General features: G+C 37.6%; 1 protein-coding gene across 1 annotated transcript; it reads right to left on the bottom strand.

Moving 5' to 3' along the window:
- Window positions 1–17,182, bottom strand: LOC113038239 (arf-GAP with Rho-GAP domain, ANK repeat and PH domain-containing protein 1-like). Its single transcript, XM_026195516.1, has 23 exons — window positions 17,047–17,182; window positions 15,844–15,938; window positions 15,596–15,651; window positions 13,342–13,582; window positions 13,153–13,266; window positions 12,772–12,897; window positions 10,702–10,762; window positions 10,490–10,610; window positions 9,925–10,082; window positions 8,472–8,578; window positions 8,102–8,387; window positions 6,916–7,098; window positions 6,243–6,417; window positions 5,230–5,274; window positions 5,019–5,136; window positions 3,548–3,647; window positions 3,205–3,394; window positions 3,082–3,127; window positions 2,857–3,008; window positions 1,684–1,893; window positions 1,363–1,468; window positions 496–643; window positions 1–406 (listed from the first exon to the last, which is right to left on the bottom strand). Exons 1-23 carry the CDS (start codon window positions 17,176–17,178, stop codon window positions 365–367), a joined length of 3,012 nt encoding a protein of 1,003 aa, XP_026051301.1. The 5' UTR covers window positions 17,179–17,182; the 3' UTR covers window positions 1–364.
- Between the last annotated feature and the right edge of the window lie 6,391 nt (window positions 17,183–23,573).

Raw genomic sequence — 23,573 nt, 5'->3', positions numbered from 1 at the left:
TATTAAAGTCAGTAACCGAACAGATACCGGTAGCCATTGACTTCCATTGTATGAAAAAAAAAAAAAGTTAGTGACAAAAACATTTTAAAAGTATCACACAAATCACCAGACAGCTTTTGTCTTCTAAAGACATTGACTGATAGACTGGATTACTTGTGGATTATTGTGATGTTACATCAGCTGTTAGGACTCTGACGGCACCCATCCACTGCAGAGCATCCATTGATGAGACACTGATAAAGAAACAAACTCCTCTACATCTTGGATGCTCTTCTTTCAATATTATTATTATTAGAGTCATATGTAATGCAGTCACGACGCTGATGAGTTTATTCGGTCCTCGATCATAAAGAGAAACAGCTCTTCACAATACAGTGATGATGTCTCCACCGGTCTCCACATGACTCTGCACACAGAAGACACACACACACACACACACAGTCATTCCTGTGACGTGAAGGCAGTGGGATGGTTTCTTGTCAGTGTGCATCTTACCGTGAAGATCTCTCTGTGGCGCAGGATCAGCTCTTTGGTGAGTTGTCTCAAGGCTGGGTTCATGGCGAGCTCCTGGAACAGCGTGACCACAAAGATCACGGCCAGATTATGAGCCGTCATGCGGTTCTGCTGACTGTGCATCTGAACACTGAGAGAGCAGATTCACGAGGGTCTGAGTACTTTCTCAATCCGCTGTGTGTGTGATTGCATGCTTTTGCATATTTTTATTCTTACACTTTATAGATATTTTAACATCAGCCTACAACAATATTTTTTTCATCATAAAATTATTTTTTTATCGGCTGCATTTATTTGATCAAAAAATACAGTTAAAACCGTAATAATTGTGAAATGTTACAATTTAAAATAACCATTTCCTGTTTGAACAGACCTTGACGCAGCAGCAAGAAGAGACTTATTTTAAAAATAGAAATAAAATCGAGAAATTTGTACATTCAGACTTACATTATTGACATTTCTAAATGTGTATATTTACATGCACAACTACATAATGTGCATGTCTGTGTTTGTATTTCTAGCTCTAATTATTTAAAATGCATTTAGTCTAGTTCAAATCTATTAACATATTTACTGACAGACTCACTGATATAGAAATGATAATTAAACTTTACTTGGCGTGCTACTTGTGCACAATGCACTTTTCTTAATACTAAATCTAAAATGTGTTTTAATGTCTCTTTCGATGAGGATTGTGTGATGTTTGATCGACTTTAAATGCAAAATATTATAATATTGCAATAGTTCCACTTTAGCACAATGAAATATACGAAGTATAGTTAAAAAGTACAATTGCATGGCATTATATTGTTAAGTATATAAGTCTATTTTTCAGAAGGGTTGTCTTACATGTGCAGGTGTCCACACAGAGCAGCCAGAGTCACGCGGTTGTCTGGAGGAAGCTGTTTAAGCAGTTTGTGGTACGTCTGTAGTCTCTGTTTCTCGTCTGAGAGCACTGTGAAGACAACTGCATATCAATGCACACCAATCTTGATATCTATCATGCCGTTTATGCATGCATGACAGCTCTTTAATGCTACAGCTTGAGCAAACTCTCAGGCTCTCTCAGGTTATGCACATGGGCAGTGACTTTATTAGATGTTTCTGAGAGCAGAGTGCGATGCCGAGCTGTGTTTCACTGGAGACCTGATGTCTTGAGAGCAGTCGTACCTGCGGCTTTGAGCCAGAGCGGTCTGTGTGCGTGCGGTATGATCTCAAAGCTCTGCCGCAGGATCTGTTTCAGAGCTCCTGAAATGTCCAGGATGGAGAGCTCGTCTGTTTTCAGAAGCGCTCTTCTGGGAGAAACGCTCAGGTCGTCCACAAGCTTACTGATCTGAGGAGCGACTCCACAGCGCCGGTACAAACCCTCCACCGTCAGCCCTGCAACAGACACCGCACTGCTCTTTAACACATCTCAGAAGAGACCTCCTTATGGTGTTTTTACATAAACGAGACGTTCGATGGTCAATCCAGCACAGCAGCTGTGCAGAACTACCAACAGAGTCATGAGACCAAACACACACGTATCACAATATTAGTCATCTTCTGAATAAAGGAAAGACTACATTTAAAAAGAGTTTCAATTCAATGTTTTTCTTTTGCAATATGTAGTACACTTTAACTTAGTTTCATAAACAGTACCTATTATAATAATAATAAAACCATTTAAATCAATATACTTGCTATTTACAGTTACATGAAAATGTACTCTATTTAGTCAGTGTGAAGTGCATCAAATAACATCTAATGGATTTTAGAAAATCATAACTAACTACTTCACATGTGCTTTAGTATGCTATCCAACTATCCAACATAAGTTCACTGCTCTAAAGATTATTTCAAAGTATTGATTTAATATTTCCTTGTGACGTTACAAACTGCACTTTTAAGAAGTGTACTTAAGTGTGTTAAGAAACATGAAATTTTGCTCTCTTTAATCACCCGTAAGTGGCCTTTAATTTAACATATTAAATGAAGTGCAAGGTCCAGTTCTCACTATAAACTATGACGTTTGACTCAATAAACTCCTAATTTGCTGCTTATTAATAGTAAGGTAGTTAAGTTTACTCAACCAGAATAATGCATTAAATAGATGTTTTATAAGTACTTATAAACAGACAATATGCTAGAAATATGCATGCTAATAAACAACTAGTTAATAGTGAGAATTGCCTCTGAAACTAAAGCATTACTCATTTTTTGTGCACTAAAAGTGCATATTCATTACAATTAAGCACACTTTTTTTCCACAAAGTTGTGACTATTTTTTTTTTTATATAAGCACCAAGGCACTGAGGTTTGCATGCATTCAGTGCGGTTCTCTTCATGCGTGCTGGGACTCACCGTGCTGTGTGATGTGAGAGATGCACCGGTCTATAGAGCAGGGCACGGATCCGGAGCGCTGTGGTCCGTCTGTGGTCGAGCTCAGGGTCTTCTGAACGAGCTCATGCCATCGCACACAGCTGTGCTCCAGCTCAAACTGCATGTGCAACGTCCTGCACCAAACACACACACATTATAGAAAAAAAGCCTGAATAACATCACTGCAGCAGACGTCAGGACACTGACCGGTCAGGAGACTCCAGCAGGATGCAGTTCTCGGAGCGCTGCAGATCTGTAGAGAAGACACATGTGTTTAATGGACAGCACTATGGCAGTGTTTGGTGATCTGATGTGGGCTGGGATACTGACGGCAGCGTGTCTGACTGTCCAGGGTCACCGTGTCTGTGGAGCCGTGTTTGGTGTGGATGCTCATCTCTCCGTCGTGAAGGGTGCACCACACTTCTGCACACTGCAGCGCTGCATCCTGACGTATGGAGGCTCTGGAGACGGCACAGACCCCCAGCAGATCCTCCTCCACCACGACACCCGCCAGCACAATCTACACGTGAAGTGTGTTAGACAATATATCAGGCCAAGGTTTCCCAGACATCCATTAAAAACTGTGGTCTGATTGTGAGGAGTCTGATTACATGTCATCCGTTACACCCAGCTCTGATGATCTGTCTCCTCTAGGACGGAGATGTAGTTTTACCTTCATGATATGCAGCATGTGTTTGAGGAGGGCGTCTCGTCCGTCTGCTCTGCAGATCACACTGTCTGTCAGCGATAACGCTTCAAACTCATGGGTTTGCCTGTAAACCACACGCTAAGCTTTATTACACTTCCAGAATAAAATGCATGTTCTGCTCAACAAAATATTAATATGAGAGCCTTAAAAGAAAGGTTAGAGGTTCAAAATAAAAGTGTGCTCAGTTGATTGCATGTGCACTTTAATGCATTTCAAATCGTAAATTATATTTAAAAAAACCTGTACTTGCAGATAATATAATATTAACAAAATAAAAGGCTATTTAAGCGTACTTTAAGACGGACACTTTCAGAACTGTTTCTTGATACTATCTTAAAAAGTGCACTTTGTAATAATGCCAAAATAAACGTTTTTTTTTTTTTTTTTTTACTTTAGATACATGTTAAGTCATGTTTTAATAAAAAAAAATTTTTTTCATGCTTTACAGAAGTACACTTATTTTGATGTGTTGACTAACATACTAAAGCCCCTTCAAACTACTTGATTATAATTGAACTGTAATGTGTTACATATGTTACATATTTTGCATTTAAAGTGTTACAACTGTATGTGTTAATATATTTTAAATGCACTAAATTGCAGCTTCACCATTATGAAAGTGTAATTACACATAGCTTTAAATAAATGGCATTAAAGGTTCAATAAAAATTACTTTTAGGTATATTTTAGACCATGCATGTTTGTCAGCAAAAAGACAGCAAAAAAACTATTAATTTATTCGTAAATTGTGAACTTAATATAAGCCATGAACGCTATTTAAAAGTAGTTTATGTTCTTTAATATAATGTGCATTTTTCGCAGTCTTAACATTATACAGTAACCCTTTCATTGCTGTATCCGTTAAAGCCAGCCGGTCAGAGGGTTACTGTAAATGCATGAGTCCGCTGTGCACAGTTTTCTAGATGCCACCGACGTGCCGTTTGCACTGAAGGCTTGGGCCCGCCATCTCTACTTGCAGCTCTATTTTAAATTGTAATTAAATTAACATGCAATTAAGTGTCCAAAACAACACTTTTAGTTCAAATTAAGTACTGTATATTATTATAAAGTACAATATTGCTGTATAAGTATGCTAAAGTGCACTTCATTTACACAAAATATTTTAGTCTGATTTCATAAAAATGTCTGTATTTTCTGAATTAATGCAGGAATTACAAAAACTGTCTTCAGAAAACAGTTTATTATTAAACATAAGCCAGTGTGTGACTACAGTCCGAAGCTATTTATTTTGTCATTCAGACTAAAACCGGTCACATTGCTTTACAATGCTTTAAACTGACACATTCAGTACATAGCCCTAAAAAACACACCGTGTCCAACCACAGGATTGCCATACATGATGATATCTGTAATGCACGGCTGCATTAATGCGATCCTAACTTTGGGTTGTGTTGATATGGTGTCATGCTCTTACCCTGCAGAGCAGTCGAACACGGAGATGACTTCTGTCAAATCCAGCACATCACAGGCCGCAGACTCGTTCTCCTGCGAGAACAAGAAACGCTCCTCATCCAGCTTTCCATGGAGCTCCTCTACACAAATGATATAGCAGCGTCGTCATTATAAATGAAACATAAAGAACAACTCCATGCATGTTGATGAGGGACCTCAGTGGTGCATCTTACCTATCTGCTCCTCTGAATGTCTTGTTTGCACAAAGTCAGGTGCCGCTTAAAAAAAAGAGTGAAATTCATTAAAAACAATCAATGCATAGAACAACCTTAGAATTGTACACTTATGTTCAGTAATGAAGAAAATAACCCATTGCACTAAAACAATGCATAGGTCACCCTTGTAAAAAAAAGAAGTAGACTTTAGCATACTCTTTAAAAAAAAATCTAAATAATATAAGTGAAAATAATATATATTTTAAAAGAATTTACTCAAGTTCCAACTAAATGTAATGTTTTCACACATTATTATTTTATTTTTTTTGACTCACTAAAGCCGAACTTGAATACTATATGTAATAGATATATAATTTCATAATTACATTATGATTTAGGTAAATTAAAATATACTTATTCTGTTACAATTTGTATGCCATGTGTTTAAATCGATTTTCTAATTTTCCAAACTTGTAATGATGAAGCTACAATTGACTATATTTAAAAAAATTGCTTTAAATGTATTATTGAATAAATAATAACCAAGTACTTTGCATGTGCTTTAGTAAGTTAGTCAACACATTAAAATAAGTATACTTAATAAAAAGTGTACAAAAAATCATTAAGATTTAAAAAGTAAAACTTTAAATGCACTTAAGTGGCCTTTTATTTCATTACTATTGCATTATTTTTAAGTATTTTTTTTATTTATTTACTTAAGTACACTGCAAGCACACATTTAACCAAACTTATTTTTCATAAATATTTATTCTAAAGATCACTGAGAAGTTTTGTGTTGTCACAATTTTTTTTTAAGAAACATTAATTATTGGCACCCTTAGAGATTCATTTGAAATATACTTAAGTATACTGAATTGCTTATATAAAGTTTATTTAAATTTATTTCATTCAATTACTTGAATTTTATGAAAGGTGAAATATTAAATCTTACATTTTGTTCACGTTTATCAAGGGTAGATAGAAAGTGCACTTAATTGTGATGAATTTGCCGTGATCAGGACTGGACTCACCCACAAACTCATTGTGTCGGAGGAGCTCGGTCTGCAGGGCTTGTCCAGCGCTCTCGGCCTCGCTGATGGCAGAGCGAAGCTCAGGATCGGTGATGCTGCAGGAGACTCTGGCTCCAGAACACAGCAGAGACAGTGTCTCCTCAACATCAGCACCACAAACCACCTCACGCAGCCTCTGAGAACACACACACACACACACACACACACACACACCGATCACCATCCGCCTGCGACTAATGACACGTGACCATGGACCATCATGAGGGTCAGAGATTTATACATCATGCATAAATCAGCTCTCTATTGATGTGTGGTTTGTTAGGAGGACGATATTTGTCTGAGATGCAACTATTCTGGAATCCAGAAATTCCAGCAAAAAAAAAGCAAAAAAAAAAACCTCTCAAGTATTGAGAAAATCATCTTTAAAGTTGTTCAAATGAAGTTCTTAGCATTGAATATTACAAATCAAAAATTAAATTTTGATATATTTACTGTAGGACATTTACAAATATCTTCATTGAACATGATCTTTACTTAATATCCTAATGATTTTTGGCAAATTTGATCCATACAATGTATTTTTTGGCTATTTCTACAAATATCCCCCAGAGACTTCAGACTGGTTTTGTGCTGCAGGGACACATATAGTAGGGTGTTTTGTTCACAGGCTGACCTGGTCAAGCAGTTTCTGGTTTGTGGCGAGCGGGTGAGCTTTGCGGTAAAGTCCTTTGCGGTATTTGGCGAGGATAAACTCCAGCCTCTGATCGGGAGAGACGTCAGGGCTGATCTGCTCCGTCGGAGGGATGCTGGCACCCCAAACACTGCTGGCAGCTTTATTCCCGTACAGCACAAACAACTGAAAACATGAGGTGTGTGCTGCTGTTAGGTCACAATTCGTTTTCAAAGCAGATTCACGGCGAGAAACAAGAAAAGTACAGTATTTCAGCGGTAAAGCAGCTCTAGAGTGACATTGCTCTGCTCAGTTTAGTTCAGTGACTGTGTGAATGTGTCAAAGTTCAAAGGTTATGAAGCAAACTCAGAAGACAATAGTGTCATTATTCAGCTCCAGTTCAGTTAAATAACCGTGCAAAGTTCAGCAAGTGTCATCAAATTATGAAACAAATAAAAGACAACAGTGACACAATAGTGTAATTAAGTAAAAGGCGACTATTGAACTGTTTTATAATTTTTTAGATGTTATTTTTGATATAGGATAGCATATATCATAATGCTAAGCAGCTAAAACTATAGATATATATATATATATATATAACATTTCTTTACTTAAAATAAATGTTTACGGAAATAAAACAAACTTATTTCATGAGATAGTTTTCATAGTTTCATTTTGTTTGACTTAATGTATTAAAAATAACTAAAGCTTAAATAAAAATGAACAAAAACAAACAGAATGACTTTAACATTAAATAAAAAAGTACACAAATTAAATCTAAAGCTGTAAAGTAGTGGTATCTCAATGATACTAAAATAAGACATGTTTTGGAAACAATATTTTATGATATGAATATTTTTTTTTAGCCATTTTTGTTTTTCTGATTTAAAGTTAGAGTTATGGTAGAGAATGCAACGCCACTGAAGTTTAGTTCACAGATATCACTGTACATATACAACTCATTTTCTTGTCATAAAACATTCTTTAATGTCTTTAAAGTAAAAGGCCACATCTTGTATAAACCTCAAAGGAGCTGCCAAAGCTACTGACATTATGAAGCTGAAAATAAAGCTATTTCCAAGCTGTTTAAATACTAATACTGAAAACACAACTTCTCAAAGTACTGAGAAATAAGTAGAAAATTAAACTGGTCATATAAGAGCGTAACGACAGGAAGTGAACTCACCTGAATTAAAGGCTCCGTCCAAACCCTATTATCTAGTTTGAGACTTCGCACTTTGGACCAGTTGCTGCCCATGGATCGATGTGCGCCCGCGCAGGCCTCACAGATGACCACCAGCAGGTTCACTGATGCCCACTCGGGGTTAGCCGCGCCACAGTCTGCGCACACTTTATTACAGGGACTGGACCAGAGTCGAAGAGCCACCTCGCTGTAGGACAGAGCGCTGCGGATCACTTCATTCAGACTCTCCAACCACACGGCCGTCTCCTTCGCAGAGTCTGCAGAGAAACTGAACCAAGCATCGGGTTACTTCACCACCAACAGAAAACAAACAGAAACGTGCTTGCAAAAGGAGAGAAAAGAAGACACTCACTTGAAGGTCCTGTATGGAGTAATGAGACTGAAGCTGTGACGGCCCGTCGCCTTCACAGACGCTATATTCATCGACACGAACATCATGCCAAGACCCACAGTGAAGTCCTGTTCATTCAAACAAGTTCAATTTGCAAATGTCCCCTGTCAATAAGTACAGTCTAGCTATACATATATATATAAACATGCATTTAGACCACTAAACTTAATGATTACTATCCGGATGTGAAGAGACTTTTAACCAGCATAACAAAAAATGTTTCTGAAGCCCATCACCTACTGCACCTTTAAGACACACACGGCACGCAGACAGATGTAAAGCTTTCAGCGAGTGGAAACAGAGGCATTTTCAAAAATTCGGTTCCTTTCAAAAGTTTTGAAGGCCATAAAAAGTCTTGTAGAATTGTAATATCGCTTAATGTAATGATTAAACTTCAAAAGGATTTCATTGACTAAAATTGAGCGCTGCACATTTGAAAGTCAGCTGCTGCTGCTTTGTGTAAGGCCTTTAAGAGGGAGACTGCTATATTTCTGCTATTCTCAAAGCGCCACCCGCTGGCAGAAAATTCAACTGCATTTTCAATAAGCTCCTCTGCTGGTTTTGTTCAGACCAATGTGAAAATCAACACATGTTGCTAATGTGAATGGTTGCATCAGCGAGAAAATAATGTATTGTATAAACTGAAACAATTAAAAATATTTATGTTATTTAATTAATATAATAATTTATTAATAATAATTGTTTTAGTTCATATAATAATTGATACGTTTGAAAAAATTTTCTTTGAAAATGGTTTAAAGGCTAAAATGTGAAGTTTACCATTTTATAAAAACTTTTTTTTTTTTTTTTGTGAAAACCTGTATGTAAAACTCTAAATCAAGCTTTTTATATACTATTTTATATAATTTGTGCAGGTCTTAAAAAAATCGTAAATTTAAGCTTAAATATCCTGCTGTTAATTATTTTTTTTTAGGTAGGCCTATGTCTACGTATATTATGTTTTTTGATAAGATTATTAATTACTATTATTAATTATCCTTTTGTAAGCCACTTTGGATAAAAGCGTCTGCTAAATGCCTAAATGTTATGTAAACATTATAAGCAGATCTCAGAACATATATATATATTTTTAACTGCCGTTTATGACCCCTTTAAAGTTCATTCAGTTTATTCAAGGTCAATATTTCATCAGTTAATTATACGCAGTAATATGTTATATGGAGGTTATTCTACTAATGAATAACTGACAACTGGCTGTTTAATAATTCGGGAAAAAAAATTATATTTGAGGCATAATGGCTATCTGGATATGAAAAGCACGTTAATGGTGTAAAAGAGTCCAGAAACACAAACTTATTCAGTAACCATTGTAAAACCAACTGTGTTCCTAACAACTCTGCTCATCTCTTTCATTTCTCTTGACAGGTTGACGTAAGTAAGCAGGTTTCCTCACCTCTTTGCTGCTGTAAATCCAAAGGGAGAATCCACGGATAGCAGTGTACACCTTTTTCCGTGGGTCTTTCATGGTCAGCGGTCCGTGTTGTTTGGGTGCAGTGATCGGTTCACTTCCTCGAGAGGTGTAGAGAGACGTCAACCAGAGCTGCCGCACAGCTACCACACAACATTCACAGGACACAGCTCAAACAGATGATCTGATGCTTCAAATAAACCAGACATTACCTCTCTAAAGGTGCTTCATGTCATTTTTTGACTGTACTAAAGCATAAAGATACAATAATATGGTCTGTGAAGTCTGTGCATAGTCTGGACTACAGGTAATAATGTTCAGTTTCTTGCACCGACTGATTGTTTTGCTTCATAAGATCTCAATACATCATCAGGAACCACGGGTATTGATTTGATTCTCATCATTTTAGCAACTGACTTGCATCTTATGAATCATCAAGGACCACAATTTTAATAAATTAACTTTTCTACTGAAGGAAAAAACAACTTGGATGGCCTAAGGGTGAGTAAATTAACTTTTTGAAAAACTGTTCCTTTAGGAAATGCATTACCTTCACTGTGAGCCATGAACTCAAAGTGCTTCTTCTGTAAATGGATGGAGAAGCGTCCTTGATCCTGCTCGCGTATGTTGGTGATGCTTGTTATGTGAAACACATATTCTGTGAACTTGTCCTGGAGCACATTGAAAATGTGTTGTTTATAAAATAGATAATGGAAACCTATCATTATTTATATAAAGTCATGCCAATATGAAACCACTCACCGTGCGCTTTTTCCACATTGACATGACATGTCCATCAAGAGTGACCCACAGAACATTGTGCCTGCAAAACAAATACACATTTAACACAATACAGAACTCTCCCTTTTTGTTTGCACTCTATTCTGTTTGTTTCCTTCAGTTTTATAATGGGTGTCTTAGAGGACCTTTCACACCAAATGTTCTTGAGCTCAAAGATTATAAATTAAAACACATTTCTATAGACCTAGTCACACCAGACACGGACAGCATTTAAGACTTCTATGTCACCTTTTAGCAATAACCCATGATTTGGCATAAATATTCCCAAAGCATTGCCGGTTTAGCCTATTGTGAGATATACAATGTATCCCCAATAATGTTTCTGTAAATTTTTTTACTTTAAAACAATAAATATTTCAATATAGTTTAACATTTACACCTTATCTTTGCATATGAGTACTTATGCACATAATAAACTTTAAATAACATACTGTTTATATATGCAAATTTCAAACGTTTAATTGCATGTTATATGCATTTTAAATGAACCTATTCATATTGTGCAGTAAAGTAGTTTACATTTTATATTAAATGCATCTCTATATATAATTCCAATATTACTTCTACTTATGTGTGAACTGGTTGTAATGTTTAAGCACTTTACTGCATGTTATTGAAGAAAAAATGTATTGTAGTTTACATTCACAGGGCCCTCCGTAAGTATTGAGACAGCAGTGACAAAATTGCTTTGTGTAGTCTGCAAATAAAAGATGAATGAGAGTTACAGCCTTTTCAACAAGTGTTTTAGCAAATAAAAAGAGCAGCACTTTTAGAGTTTGATGTGAGCATCAGTATTGGTTTGAGTTCCTGTCTTTAGTCTCCTCTTCAGCTGGGGAAATACATCTTTGATTGGTTTTATATCTAGAGATTGATTTGGGCAATCTTTACATTTCTTTACCCTGATAAAGTCCTTGACTGAACTAACAGGGTGTTTGGGGTCATTGTCCTGATGCAATATAAAGCGTTTTCTGATGAGTCTGGTGGCTTTTTCTTGAATGTTGGTAGCCGAGATAGTTTTGTACCCTTCCAAATGAATTCAGCTGCTGTCTTCATACATTAAGCCATCTTTAAAATTGAGAAAGCTTGTTCCAGAAACAGCCATGCATGACTATGCCATGACTCAACCTCCTCAATGCTTTACAGATGAGGCTGTATGTTTATATTCTCCACACTTTTGCTTTCTCATCACTTAGATAAATGTCCATCTATCCTCGTCTTCATCCCGGTTTGTGTGTATTGTCATCGAATCAAGACGTAGAATGCAGAAGCAATTGCTATAACTGATATGACAGATTCCTTGTTTTTAACATCTGAAGAATTACTGCTACAGGACACAGCTGAACACTTGGAAAGACCTGTTAGGCAACTGTTGCAATACTTATGCACGGCACTGTATGTGAAGGAATGGGACATTCTGTAGTTTTGTCTCATTCATCTTTTAATCAGGTTTGTCAAGGTTTCTTGAAATTACCCAATACTTCTAGAGGGCACTGTAAATTGAATTTACCTTAAGAGTGCTTAACTAGGTCTTATGTACATCTGTTGAAACAACTATGAAAGATTTCTCTTTGAAATCTGGTTAAAGTGTACTGCCGCGTTGCATTTGTGGAAAACAAACTTGTTTTGTTTCTTTAAATGTAGCATCAAATAAACTCTGGTTAACCTGTAATCTAGTACTTTGTCAACACATCTAAATAAGTGTACTTCTTTAAATCATGACCTTTAAAAAATGTACTTTAAATGAAAATCTTTCATTTTACCTTCGTGCATGGTGCATATTTTAAAAACGCAGTGATTTCAGCAAACATACTGTGCTGTTAGGTCTGCATTTCATTGTTTTTTTTTCACATATTTGGTGTGAAAGAGCACATTATTTTGTTTAGATTTTATGTAAAGATGCTCGTTCTTGCAGTATTCATGATATTCCATGAAATGCATTATTTAATTTTAGCAGTTTTCAAATGGTTAAAGGCCTAAATTAAGGAAGTGTATTTTTAATGTGATTTTCAGAGATTGTATAGTGTTAGTTACTTGCGTCCCCTCCACACGTCGAGCCAGCTGGATTGTGCCACCACACACTCACTGCGAGACGGTTCGGCTTTCTGGTGCGGCCCTGATAATTTCTGCTTCTTCCTGCTCACACGAATAGTTGCAGCCCTGCAGACCAAGAATTCAAGATATTGTAAGATCTCGCCAGTGACTTATGGCACTCTGTTACAGGTCATCAGTCCATGCAAGATCAGGATGAGTTTGTGTCTTCATCAGGTTTGGAGAAATTTAGCATTGCATCCGTGTCTCAGCAATGGATGCTCTGCAGTGAATGGGTGCCGTCAGAATGAGAGTCTGATACAAACATCACAATATGTAAATCACAGAGACCTGATCACTTTCTGAGGTGTAATCATACTGTACCTTGGTTTGTTGGGTCTGCCAGGTTTGCTCTGAACATCCTGTGATTTGGGAACTTGATGGATTCCTTCAGTGGTGCAAGTTTCTGTCCGTACCTCTGTCCCATGATCTGTTAAACTTCAAGCAAGAATATAAACACAGTAGTAAACTCGTTTGGTCAAGAAACATGCTAAATGAAAGCAGATGCACTACCTGTCGTCGTTTGAATCGTGGGGATCATTGCTGAGCAAGTCTGGAGTCACGGGGCAAGCATCAGAACACACTGCATCAGCGGCTCTGGCCGTATCTGGAGATGGACTGGTACTAATGGGAGGTGTATCTGGCCATGGAAGTGTGTCACTAACATGTTGAGGATCAGGGGGTGCAGAGATGGACCGCAGCTGTCTAAACGCATCATCCACACTAACTTCACGCTTGACATCGCTTTCTTCTTCTAAAAAAAACAGCAGTCATCAACTTTAATAAGGGTTTGTCTTTTAAGTGTGTGTGTGTGCCAAAGTGACAGACACCCAAACTATTAAAAGAAAATTGCATCAAACATTGTTATTCCAAAGCCAAAAGGTGTGATGCTGAGGAATTTTCACCCAGGTTTGTATTTTTTCTGTCATGCTTCAAAATTAAAACAAGTATAAAAAATAAAATAAAAACACTAAAGGAAGCAAAGGCGATTTGGTTAAATCTTTTTATGCTGGCTGAAAGTCTCTTCACATTTCTAAAACCATTAAACATTAATATTTATATCGTCTGTGGAAGGTGTGGGACTATAAAATGTTCGTCCAATTATATCTCGCGGTCCGAGGGCTCTGATTGGCTGTCCTACCTGCCTGTCAGAGTATGTATTTGCATCCCTCTATGAACCATGTTCACACAGACATGATCCGTCATCAGTGCGTTCATTATTGCGAGAATGAAAGGCGTTATTATTGTAATATTATATATTTTGTACAGTAATGTTTTCTCAGCAGTGAATGCGACGTGAGCTAATCTGACAGCGTTGACGCCGTCTCTCATTGTGTTGCTGGTTCGTCTGTGTTTTGTTGGAGGCGTGGCTTTGGAGACTGATTTCCAGGGAGGGTGGGGTCTTACGTTTCAATGCTAGCTTGCTATTTCTAGCCTCTCTGAAATCACCTTCCTTACCTTTAATATAACAACATGAATCGTGCTCTATATTCAACTTCTTTTCAAGTCAGTACAACAGCTTTGTGTGATGAACAGTCACTCCTGATTATCTCATCATTACTTTCAAAGACATGCAAGAATGGATGATAAATATTGATTTAATAATGAACATTGACTTTAACTTCCTTCCATAAAGCTACTGTATGGGTTGAGCCATATTGACAAATTTTACACATTTCAATAGTGTTTTATATATTTGTTGTATATATTTACTGTATAAGCACCTGGTCAACTACACTGCATGCTAATAAGAAGCATGCTAACATTTTAGAGCACATGTAAAGTCATTAATTATAATTTCAATCCTACTGTGCATATTACACTTAAAGTATAAAGTGTGTGTGTATATATATATATACAGCTGTGTACTTGTATTTAAATGCATGCCATTTTAGTTTATGATAAATGCTTGTCTGTACATTCGTCAGCATATTTTAACCATATTACAAATAGAAGTACTTATGAAATTAAATATAAAGATGTACTTCAGTACTTAAAGTGTTTGTTTTTTTCCCAATCAAAAATGTAATTTTTCATTTGTGGCTGAATGTTTATTTTCAGTGATTTTTCCATATGTTTAACATAGAAGCTGTTTAGCTGGACTTTATTTATACACATAACACACAATATGCAAGTGCAAGGAAACAATACTAAAAATAGTGCATAAATATAGTCAGATATTTCAAAATGTTGTTGAGCAGTTAATACACAAGAGGCTATAGGTGATTCATTTTTCTTCTCTAAATAACAAACTAGTTAACTAATACACAGGCATAAAAAGCCACTTCCATAATTTGTCTTATTAAATGTATTCTCAGTTTTGCATTGCATTTCTAGGTTGTGGCTAATCTGACTTATACCTGCAACTCGGCATTGTGTATTACAAATACTGTTAGCTCTTATTGCATATCGAAATGTCTCTTATTTGGATAAACGTGTCTGCTAAATGTAAATGTAAATATGGTATTTTATGGCTTTATATTTAAATTTAATTTCCAGAAATGTTAATTTATTTTTTCACTTGGATATTGTGGCTCACATGTGTACGAGTAGACTTTATGCATTTTCTAATATCTATTTTGTAGGCATACAAATGAAAGCTTTCAAAATATAAAAAAACGTTAATATTTTAACCTTTACACCTTATTAGACTTCCACTATAAAAGAGAAATAATACTTTTGTTATTCTGTGTCAACAAGGAGGACATCAGACACATGGATCAGTATATTACTGATATTCTTGTAAAGGAAACATCATGAAAAGTACCTTGTATCTGTGTCTGTGTATCAGCTGTAACATCTGGACAAAGCAACTGGCCTTTTCTGTAAGAAATAAGAGTATAGGAAGTGTATTGGAGGAAAAAATTAAATATATTAATTCATATTAGATGCGATCAAGTAATCAACTCCTGTAAGAGAATCCAAATGCCTTTCTTTCTTTCTTTCTTTCTTGTATTAAAGAAGGCGTCTTGTTTTGTGATTAAATCAGACAACAGCTGAACAGCGTGTGCTCACCTTTCACTGGATGACGGCTGAAGTACACCTTCTCGAAAATACCTCGATCGAGGCTTCGGCACAGGTATGATATCAGGAGGATCAGACACAGACATCTGCAGTAAATAAGTATGATGCATGAGACAGCTGTGTCATTAGAGTCAAGAATGTAAGCACCAAGAATTCACTCCCTTTGAATTGTAAAGAGACATGACGTGTTTTTCCACTCGTCAACACAATGTGACATTTATGTCAAAGCATCCAGACATGGGACGGTTCTGATTTCAAACTCCCAGCTTAACTCTTTGGCAGCCGTTTCAATGAGATGAAGGACCATATATACAGTAATGCACTATTTTTAAGAGTGTTTAAAGGTGTATGTTCCTCTGCTCTGATGTTTCAGTGCTAATCTCTGCGCATTTCACGCCATGCATTTGTCCCAATCCACTACTACAGAGAAACCAACACTTGTTCAATGTAAGGATGGATTAATGGCAAATATAGCATTAAATTAATCAAGCAAGTCTTCTGACAAACTCTAGTTAGGGTAGATAATTGTTCTCCTGGTTTTTTTTTTTTTTACCCTATTATTTTAGGTAATTTTATTTATAAACAGGGTAAGTGCATCTCTAAATGTGCTCCACTGTTTGGTGTTTTATATTTGGTGATTATAAAAATCAAATATTTTTTTCACTGTTGATTTCAAGTTCAATGTAAAATTCTGCCAATGTTTGATGTGATGTAGGCTAATTAATATAAAGGTTAAGTTCAAACTGTTAGTTTATTATTTTATAGTGAAACGGTCTGTTATAGCGCCCCCTTTTGTTTCGACGAGACTTCCTGGGGTCTCTAGATCTAGTCTAGAGCATGGATTTAGGAATCTGAGGATGTAAACACTTGTTTATACGACGCATTATTATATAACATAACCAAAAAAAAAAAAAAGCCAACAATAGGCCTACTTCATTTGTGCTGCTATTACAACTACTAATATTGAATATTAACGCTAACATCTGTTCAAATACGATAGTATTATAGTGCTGATAATCTTAAAAAAAAGAAAAAGAAAATATAGACTTTCTATAGTAGCCAAGCTACTCAAGATTGTAGCTTATAAACTAGCTAATGTTACAGCTGTTTGTATCCTCGTGTGTTTTCATTCAGTGTATGAAAAACACAAACTATCTACTAATGTAAATGACACATGAGTGTGAGACTGCTTACCCTGACGCTCTTCTGGAGAATGAAGACGTACTGAAGGAGGCGGATGTTGAGGCGCGAGTTGGACCGGTTTCTGCTCTCGCACGCGCTCATGGGTTGGGTGAAAGTCAGGTGCACTTTAAACCTACTAGTCATGAACTGAGTGAGCTGTTGACACGTGATGGTCCTGGCGGTCAGATGAAAGCTGAACTGATCGGAAGGAGATTTTAAGAGCCCTTGAACACAGCGTGCTTTGACTTTAAGTGCAGTCGCTCTAAAGTCCTATACACTTTCTCTTTATATCCTTTATTTATTTTCCCTTTATCTTTTTTAACTTGCCCACAATTGATTCTAGTTGCAAACTGAAGTTATTTTGAAATCTAAAATGTATCCAATAGCTGTAAATTCATGTTAAGGCCAATCAGTGATCAATATATTTTTTCCCATAGCTCTCTCTCTCACACACACACACACACACACACACACACACACAAACAGATATCTGTAACTTTATTTAAAAAAACAACAACAGTCAACATAATTTCATTTCAGACTCATACACTCAAATTCTCATTCAAACTGTCCCACATTATGTTATATGCATCCAGTAAACGTAAACAGGTTTGTTTTGAAAGTAGTGTTGCTTGATGTGTAAAATGATGATTTTCTACAACTTAAAGTGAAGACATGGCTGGAAATGAACTGTTTTGGGCATTATGGTTGTGTGGAGGTACTTGCCGTTTCTTTTAATGACTATTAGTTTGATACCATGTTTTGACAGTATTTCTCATTTGCTAAGACCCACTCAATAAAACTGGGCTCCACTTGAAACGCTTCTTCATTTGTTTCACACATTTTTCAAACCCTTTGTTATTAACAGTCACCACCGATCTCACTGAAAGACCCCAAACTCTGTTGGATTCACTGTTGAACAAAAGGAAGATAGAAAGTACTTGCACAGCCATGAATCTCTGACACAGCTGTGTGAAACTCGTTTGCACAACTCTTCAATCTGCAATCAGTCAATGAATAGATTCCACCTCTGTGCTGATATTTGCAAGTGTATGGATTTAGAGAGACCAAAGGCATGGAAGGAGAGGAGAGAGCTGGCAGAGGACAGAGAAAGAGAGGCTTGATCACAGGGTGGAGGAGCTGCATTACTGTCAAAGGAGAAAATACAGCTCAAATTTCAAATGAAATCAGACAACAATTACTGACCATGTCATCAATCATAGCTTGTCCTTTAGAGAAGCTGGATAAAGGGTCCAACCCTTTCTGAGTCGGAGCACTGTGGCATTTTTCAAAATGACACCAGACAAGTCACAATGTTACTGTACTGAATACCACTGTGTGTTTCAGCAGATGTTTCATCACTCCCATTTATGCATTTGTCATAATGTCAAATTTGATATGCTTTGTTATTATATAATAAAAATATAATATATAATTATTCACAATGTATAAATTAACTTGCAAAGTGCACATGAAAAGGAGTAGGAGGATGTTTAGGTAGCTAGCTTGAAGCCAATGGGGCTGTCAATAAGAACTATTTTAGAGGATGACAACTTCTTTACATACCAGCATTCACTAATTTCTGGATCTCATCAGTATAGTTCTCTGCCTGTTGTGGATTTTGAAGGAGTCGCCTTTCACAGCTGCGGAGACGGGACATTACGGCCTCCTTGGGGGCCTTCAGAGGGGGCCAGGGGTCTACACGGAGGAGGGGTGCTGCATATGGTAAGACACCATCAACAGGTGTTATAAGAAAGGAAACCTGGTCTACTCAAACATATCCATCTCTTAAACTGGCAGAACTGCTCATGGGGAAGCTTTTCTAGAAGTCGCTCAACATGTGAGCCACAGGTAAACTCAGATAGACCTTCAGGGCCCATGGACTGAAGGAGGCCCACTAATGCCTGCACTCGAAGTGAAAATTGGTCTAAGCCTCTACCATCACCTGTACGAATAACAGGCATCTCCATGATGGTCCGGAGCTCCTTCAAAGCAAGCTGTCTAGGTTGACCATAACGCTCATCTAGGGCTCGTATAGCTTGAGTGTAAGGATCTGGGGCATAAACATAAGCCAAAGCAAGTCTCCTCGCCTGGTCTACCTTTAGATGATCCAACAGGATGTGGTATTTATATTGCTCCGATTCTCTTGGATCTAACAAGTTGGATAGGGCCATCTTTAACATCATGTACTGACATTCATCTTCCCTTGTGAGATCAGGGAAAGAAGGACCTTCTACCCTCCTATGGTTTAACTGCAAGGGGTAACTAGGAGGAGCTAGTTGGTTTAAAGGGGCAGCCGATGTCAGATGGTGAGGCTGCACATTGAGAGACTGATATGCCGGCTGAACAGAATAGGACAAAACACCAGGCAAAGGTTGGTTTGGCAGTGTATAGGCTGGGTGCATGGGATAATAGGAGGCTGGTGCTTGATATGTGGCAGGAAACTGACCACAGCCAGGAGGATGCGTGCTCTGCAATGACTGTGGCATAGGTTGGGTAGGAGGGGCACGACTTACAGGAGGCAAAGGAGATGGAAGCTGTGGCTGAAGTAGGAGAGGAGGGGGCCTATGGTCCTCTGTATGGGCTTGTGGAGATGCTGCTGGTTGAAGGTTAAGATTATCAGGGCAAGAGGATGGCAAGCGAGACCGTGAGGAGTGAGTGCTGCTTCTAAGCATACACTGCTGGATTAGTCTACCCTGATTTCTTAATTCTTCTACCAATTGTTGTAGGAGTGCAGTTTGAGCATCAGGAATGGGAGCTATTGGAGAGGAATGTGGGTGCTCAACATCAGGGGTTTGCACTCTCTCAGATCTGACAGGTGAGTGAGGGTGTGGAATGTCCTCCTGAATGTCTGCCTCCGAGGGCAATTCCAACTCCTCTGGCTCTTCCTCAGACTCATCCTCTTTCCAGGGTTGATAATGAGGACCAGTACCAGGAATATATGCAGGATGGAGCAGTTGTTGTTCTGGTGCTTCTGCTGTAGGTTGCGACTGCTGATGATGTTGTAGGATGAAATCATCATAACGTGCGGGGAGCCGAGCCTGGCGACGTGGCCGCTCATGCTGAGACAATGAGGGCAAAGAGTGACTAGACATATCCACTGATCAACAATGAGCTCCGGCTCGAAGGACCATGAAAAGGAGTAGGAGGATGTTTAGGTAGCTAGCTTGAAGCCAATGGGGCTGTCAATAAGAACAGGTCCAGTCTAGTCACTCTGATGTTAAGGTCTTTATTTTCCTTCTTTAGCAGGTATTAGATATGGGTGTGTATGCAGGGGTGTATGTGTGTAAGCGTGTGGTTTCTACAAAAGGACAGAATTACAGTGATTTAGTTAACAATAAACATAACATTAAATTCACAGGAGAAAACGTAATTTAAACAATGCATAAGGCCATCTACTCATACTTTAAAGCTCAAATACATATCTAAAAGAACATGCTTAAGCAGGAAATACAGCAAAATAAACACTTAGGACAAACTTAAGAAATACAGAATAATTAAGTGTCAAACAAAAGCACTTACATGGTCAAATACACACACACAGGGAAAAACAAAGGAAAATAACTCAGTCCTCTGCACAGTGCATCCATGTGCACCAGAATGAAGGTGCTGTGGGCAGGGGCGCTGCTAAGGATTTCTGGGCCCCATGAAAAGAATCTTGACAGGGCCCCCAACACAGCTGAGAGTTTTTTCATATTAATTTACATAAAATCATGTGCTTTTATGCTATTTTGACTATCATTCTCATATATTTAAGTCAATCAGACAATTGAACTCCGTCCCATGTCCACACCCGTAATTTGTCCTCTGTAATACTGCACTACTTCAGTACTGTATAATGTATATACTGTGCAAAGCTGTACATGTGTCATATAGTGTATTCACATATATTTATATTTGTATGAATGTACTGTAAATATTTGTACTGTACACTGGCAATGACAATAAAGTTAATCTAATCTAACCTAATATTTTTAATAGCTGATAGTTCGTGTTCATGAAGTTAGATTGCTTGCAAGACAGGTGCAACAGCGTGGACCGCAGCAGGGTGCAGAAAGTGGGTGCCGCCTCGTACAAAGATGCCGACACCAGCTGCATGTGAGGCAAAGCCGTGCACCTGCTGCACCCTGCTCTATCGAAACGTGCTAACTTATCGAAAAATGCTACCGTAGAGACCTAGGGCTTCATGTACAAAGCGTGCGTACGCACAGAAAAGTGCCGTAGGCTACGATCATTGTCACGGGCGGTCCACTAACAATTTAGGCCTACCTACAAACCCACCTTTTCTTGTGAAATATTGGGTAACATACTGTCGACCCTTATTTTTTTCTCTTTCCGTTTTTGACTTCCAGATTTTAGGGGCATTTTCACATCCTCTGTCAAGTTGAATCCGCCGGCGCTATAAGTGAAGTCAAGCTGTTTGTGTTGCCTTGGTTACTGGATACAATTTGGGCGGACTGAACCAATTTATGATAATCAAGAGGGGGAGAGGGGCCCACGGACGTTTGTGTTTCCTAAACAAATACATTTTTTTGACACCAGAAAACAGCAAATATAATAATTTAAAGTTAATAATTTTTACTATCAAATATTTTTTTAGCACCACAATTTTATTGGGGGCTCTCTGGGCCCCCTCTTAGTCATGGGCCCCAAGAATCGTCATCGTTTACCCCCCTTTACAGCGCCCCAGGCTGTGGGCACAGGTGCAATTTATATAGTGTCCTAATTGGCTTGAGATCAGGGGGGTGGAGCTAGAAGTTAATCGTAAATTAACAAGCCAAGAGGGGTGTGGCACATGCTTGGCACCTTGAAGCTTAAGGACACATAGCTTTTTAACAGCACACATTGTTGCACAGAAGTGGAAAGATATTTTCAAATCCTCAATTTGATGTTCTTAGAACTTTACATAGATACAAACGTGAAGAAGAAAGTTCATATGGTACTCACCAGCGTCCACCTCTACAACATTCTTCAGACACATTTATAGGCCGATGATACTATTTAAAAGCAGCTACATATAATAAAAGGAAAATAACTGTGTATATGTGGCTTTAAAACAGCTCTTTTGAAGATAATCATGTCATTTTTCAACGAAATAATCCATTTAGTTGTTTCAGTTCAGATCAATAACTGTGTCAGTGTTGCACAATTCATCCATATCAACTGTAAGGCATGCATCATTATTCAGCCCAGTTTAGTTCAAGGGTCTGAAAACTATTATTACATATAATTTGGTAGCAAAACATATGTTGCACATTTTATTGGTGCAGAGGCGAGTATGGGTATTCTGTAACTGACTTTTATCACTTAATTAAAAACCACAATTAAATTGTGTCGTCTGTTACAGAAGGATTACTGAACGGAGATTTGGAGGAATATTTTAAAGTGCAAAATATCAAAAATCAACATGTGCAAATAAAGGTAACCAAATGTCACACTTTCAGTCTTCATATCCACTTGTAAACTTTGGCCAAACACAGGAAACACATCAAGTAGGGAAGTGGTCAAATGCAAAGACCACACGTGTGAGAACTGGACCCAGATATTCTTTATAGCATTAAAAATCTGGAGCCAAAACATGATCCAGATGGACTTATTCTCCAGGTGCTTCTTGGTGGTCTTTGCAGTTAGGGCAGGAACATTGTCTAGTTGAAAAATAACATTTGATTATTCAATCTTTTAAAAAAAAAAATGCTTCTGTACTTCAAATGATTAATTGATACTATTATTATGAATACTCTTTAGTCTCTAACACCAATATGGATTAAGAATTTTTATGACACCATTCTGCAATTCAGCCTCTCATCAGATTTTCAGTTCAATTGAATGTTCTACGGAATCTGTAGAGTAAAAAAAAAGAAACAAAACATGCACCTTTTCTTTAATATAACATGGTTATTTTTCAATCTAGAAAAACTGCTCATCATGCAAAGTCATTTGGACTTCAACTGCTGACAGTCTTTCTGAACCATGCAAACAGAGACAAACTGGACTAAATATCAGCACTACTCCTTAAGACTTTGTATAATTAAGTACAGTTAAATCATGTGACCAGCTTCTTCATTTAGACTCATTTTGACCCAATGCACAGACTGATGAAGTAAACTATCTGCCTTTCGAGAATTGTTTTGATTGTTGCAGAGATAAGATAATTATTATTTTTTTTTTTTTGATAAGCACGAAATACAGCCCTGTATTCATGATAACTGAACTCTCGTGTAGCTATATGAAGCTAACATATAGTGATTCTTATTTCCGTTATTTGACAGACAGTGAACGTGCAGCCCTTCAGGTTTCGTTTTACCTGATTATCTCACAGTGTAGATGCTTTTCGCATCGATCTCGGATGCTGGGCAGGACAACTTTACTGGGAGTAAATCTCTAAATTAATCAAATACCTCGATTAAGCTCCAGCACCATGCATATGAATTGAACACAAAAGTATTACGACTGTTCCAGAAGGTTCTTCTCTTGCTTGGCGACACAGAGACGTGTCCTCATCCTTCTTCATCTGTGTTTACACGTGGTTCTTCAATGCC

The sequence above is a fragment of the Carassius auratus genome, chromosome 21 (genome assembly GCF_003368295.1).
Source record: "Carassius auratus strain Wakin chromosome 21, ASM336829v1, whole genome shotgun sequence".
Lineage (NCBI taxonomy): Eukaryota > Metazoa > Chordata > Actinopteri > Cypriniformes > Cyprinidae > Carassius > Carassius auratus.
This window is presented reverse-complemented; position numbering and strand designations above follow the sequence as displayed.

What these genes read in the sequence shown, in the direction of transcription:
- LOC113038239 (XM_026195516.1), bottom strand. Translation starts at nt 17,178, where the DNA reads ATGACTAGTAGGTTTAAAGTGCACCTGACTTTCACCCAACCCATGAGC. An exon ending in CACGATTCAAACGACGACAG is followed by an intron (nt 13,267 to 13,341) that starts GTAGTGCATCTG and finishes TCTTGCTTGAAG; the next exon opens with TTTAACAGATCATGGGACAG. An exon ending in GGCAGACCCAACAAACCAAG is followed by an intron (nt 12,898 to 13,152) that starts GTACAGTATGAT and finishes CTTGGTCTGCAG; the next exon opens with GGCTGCAACTATTCGTGTGA.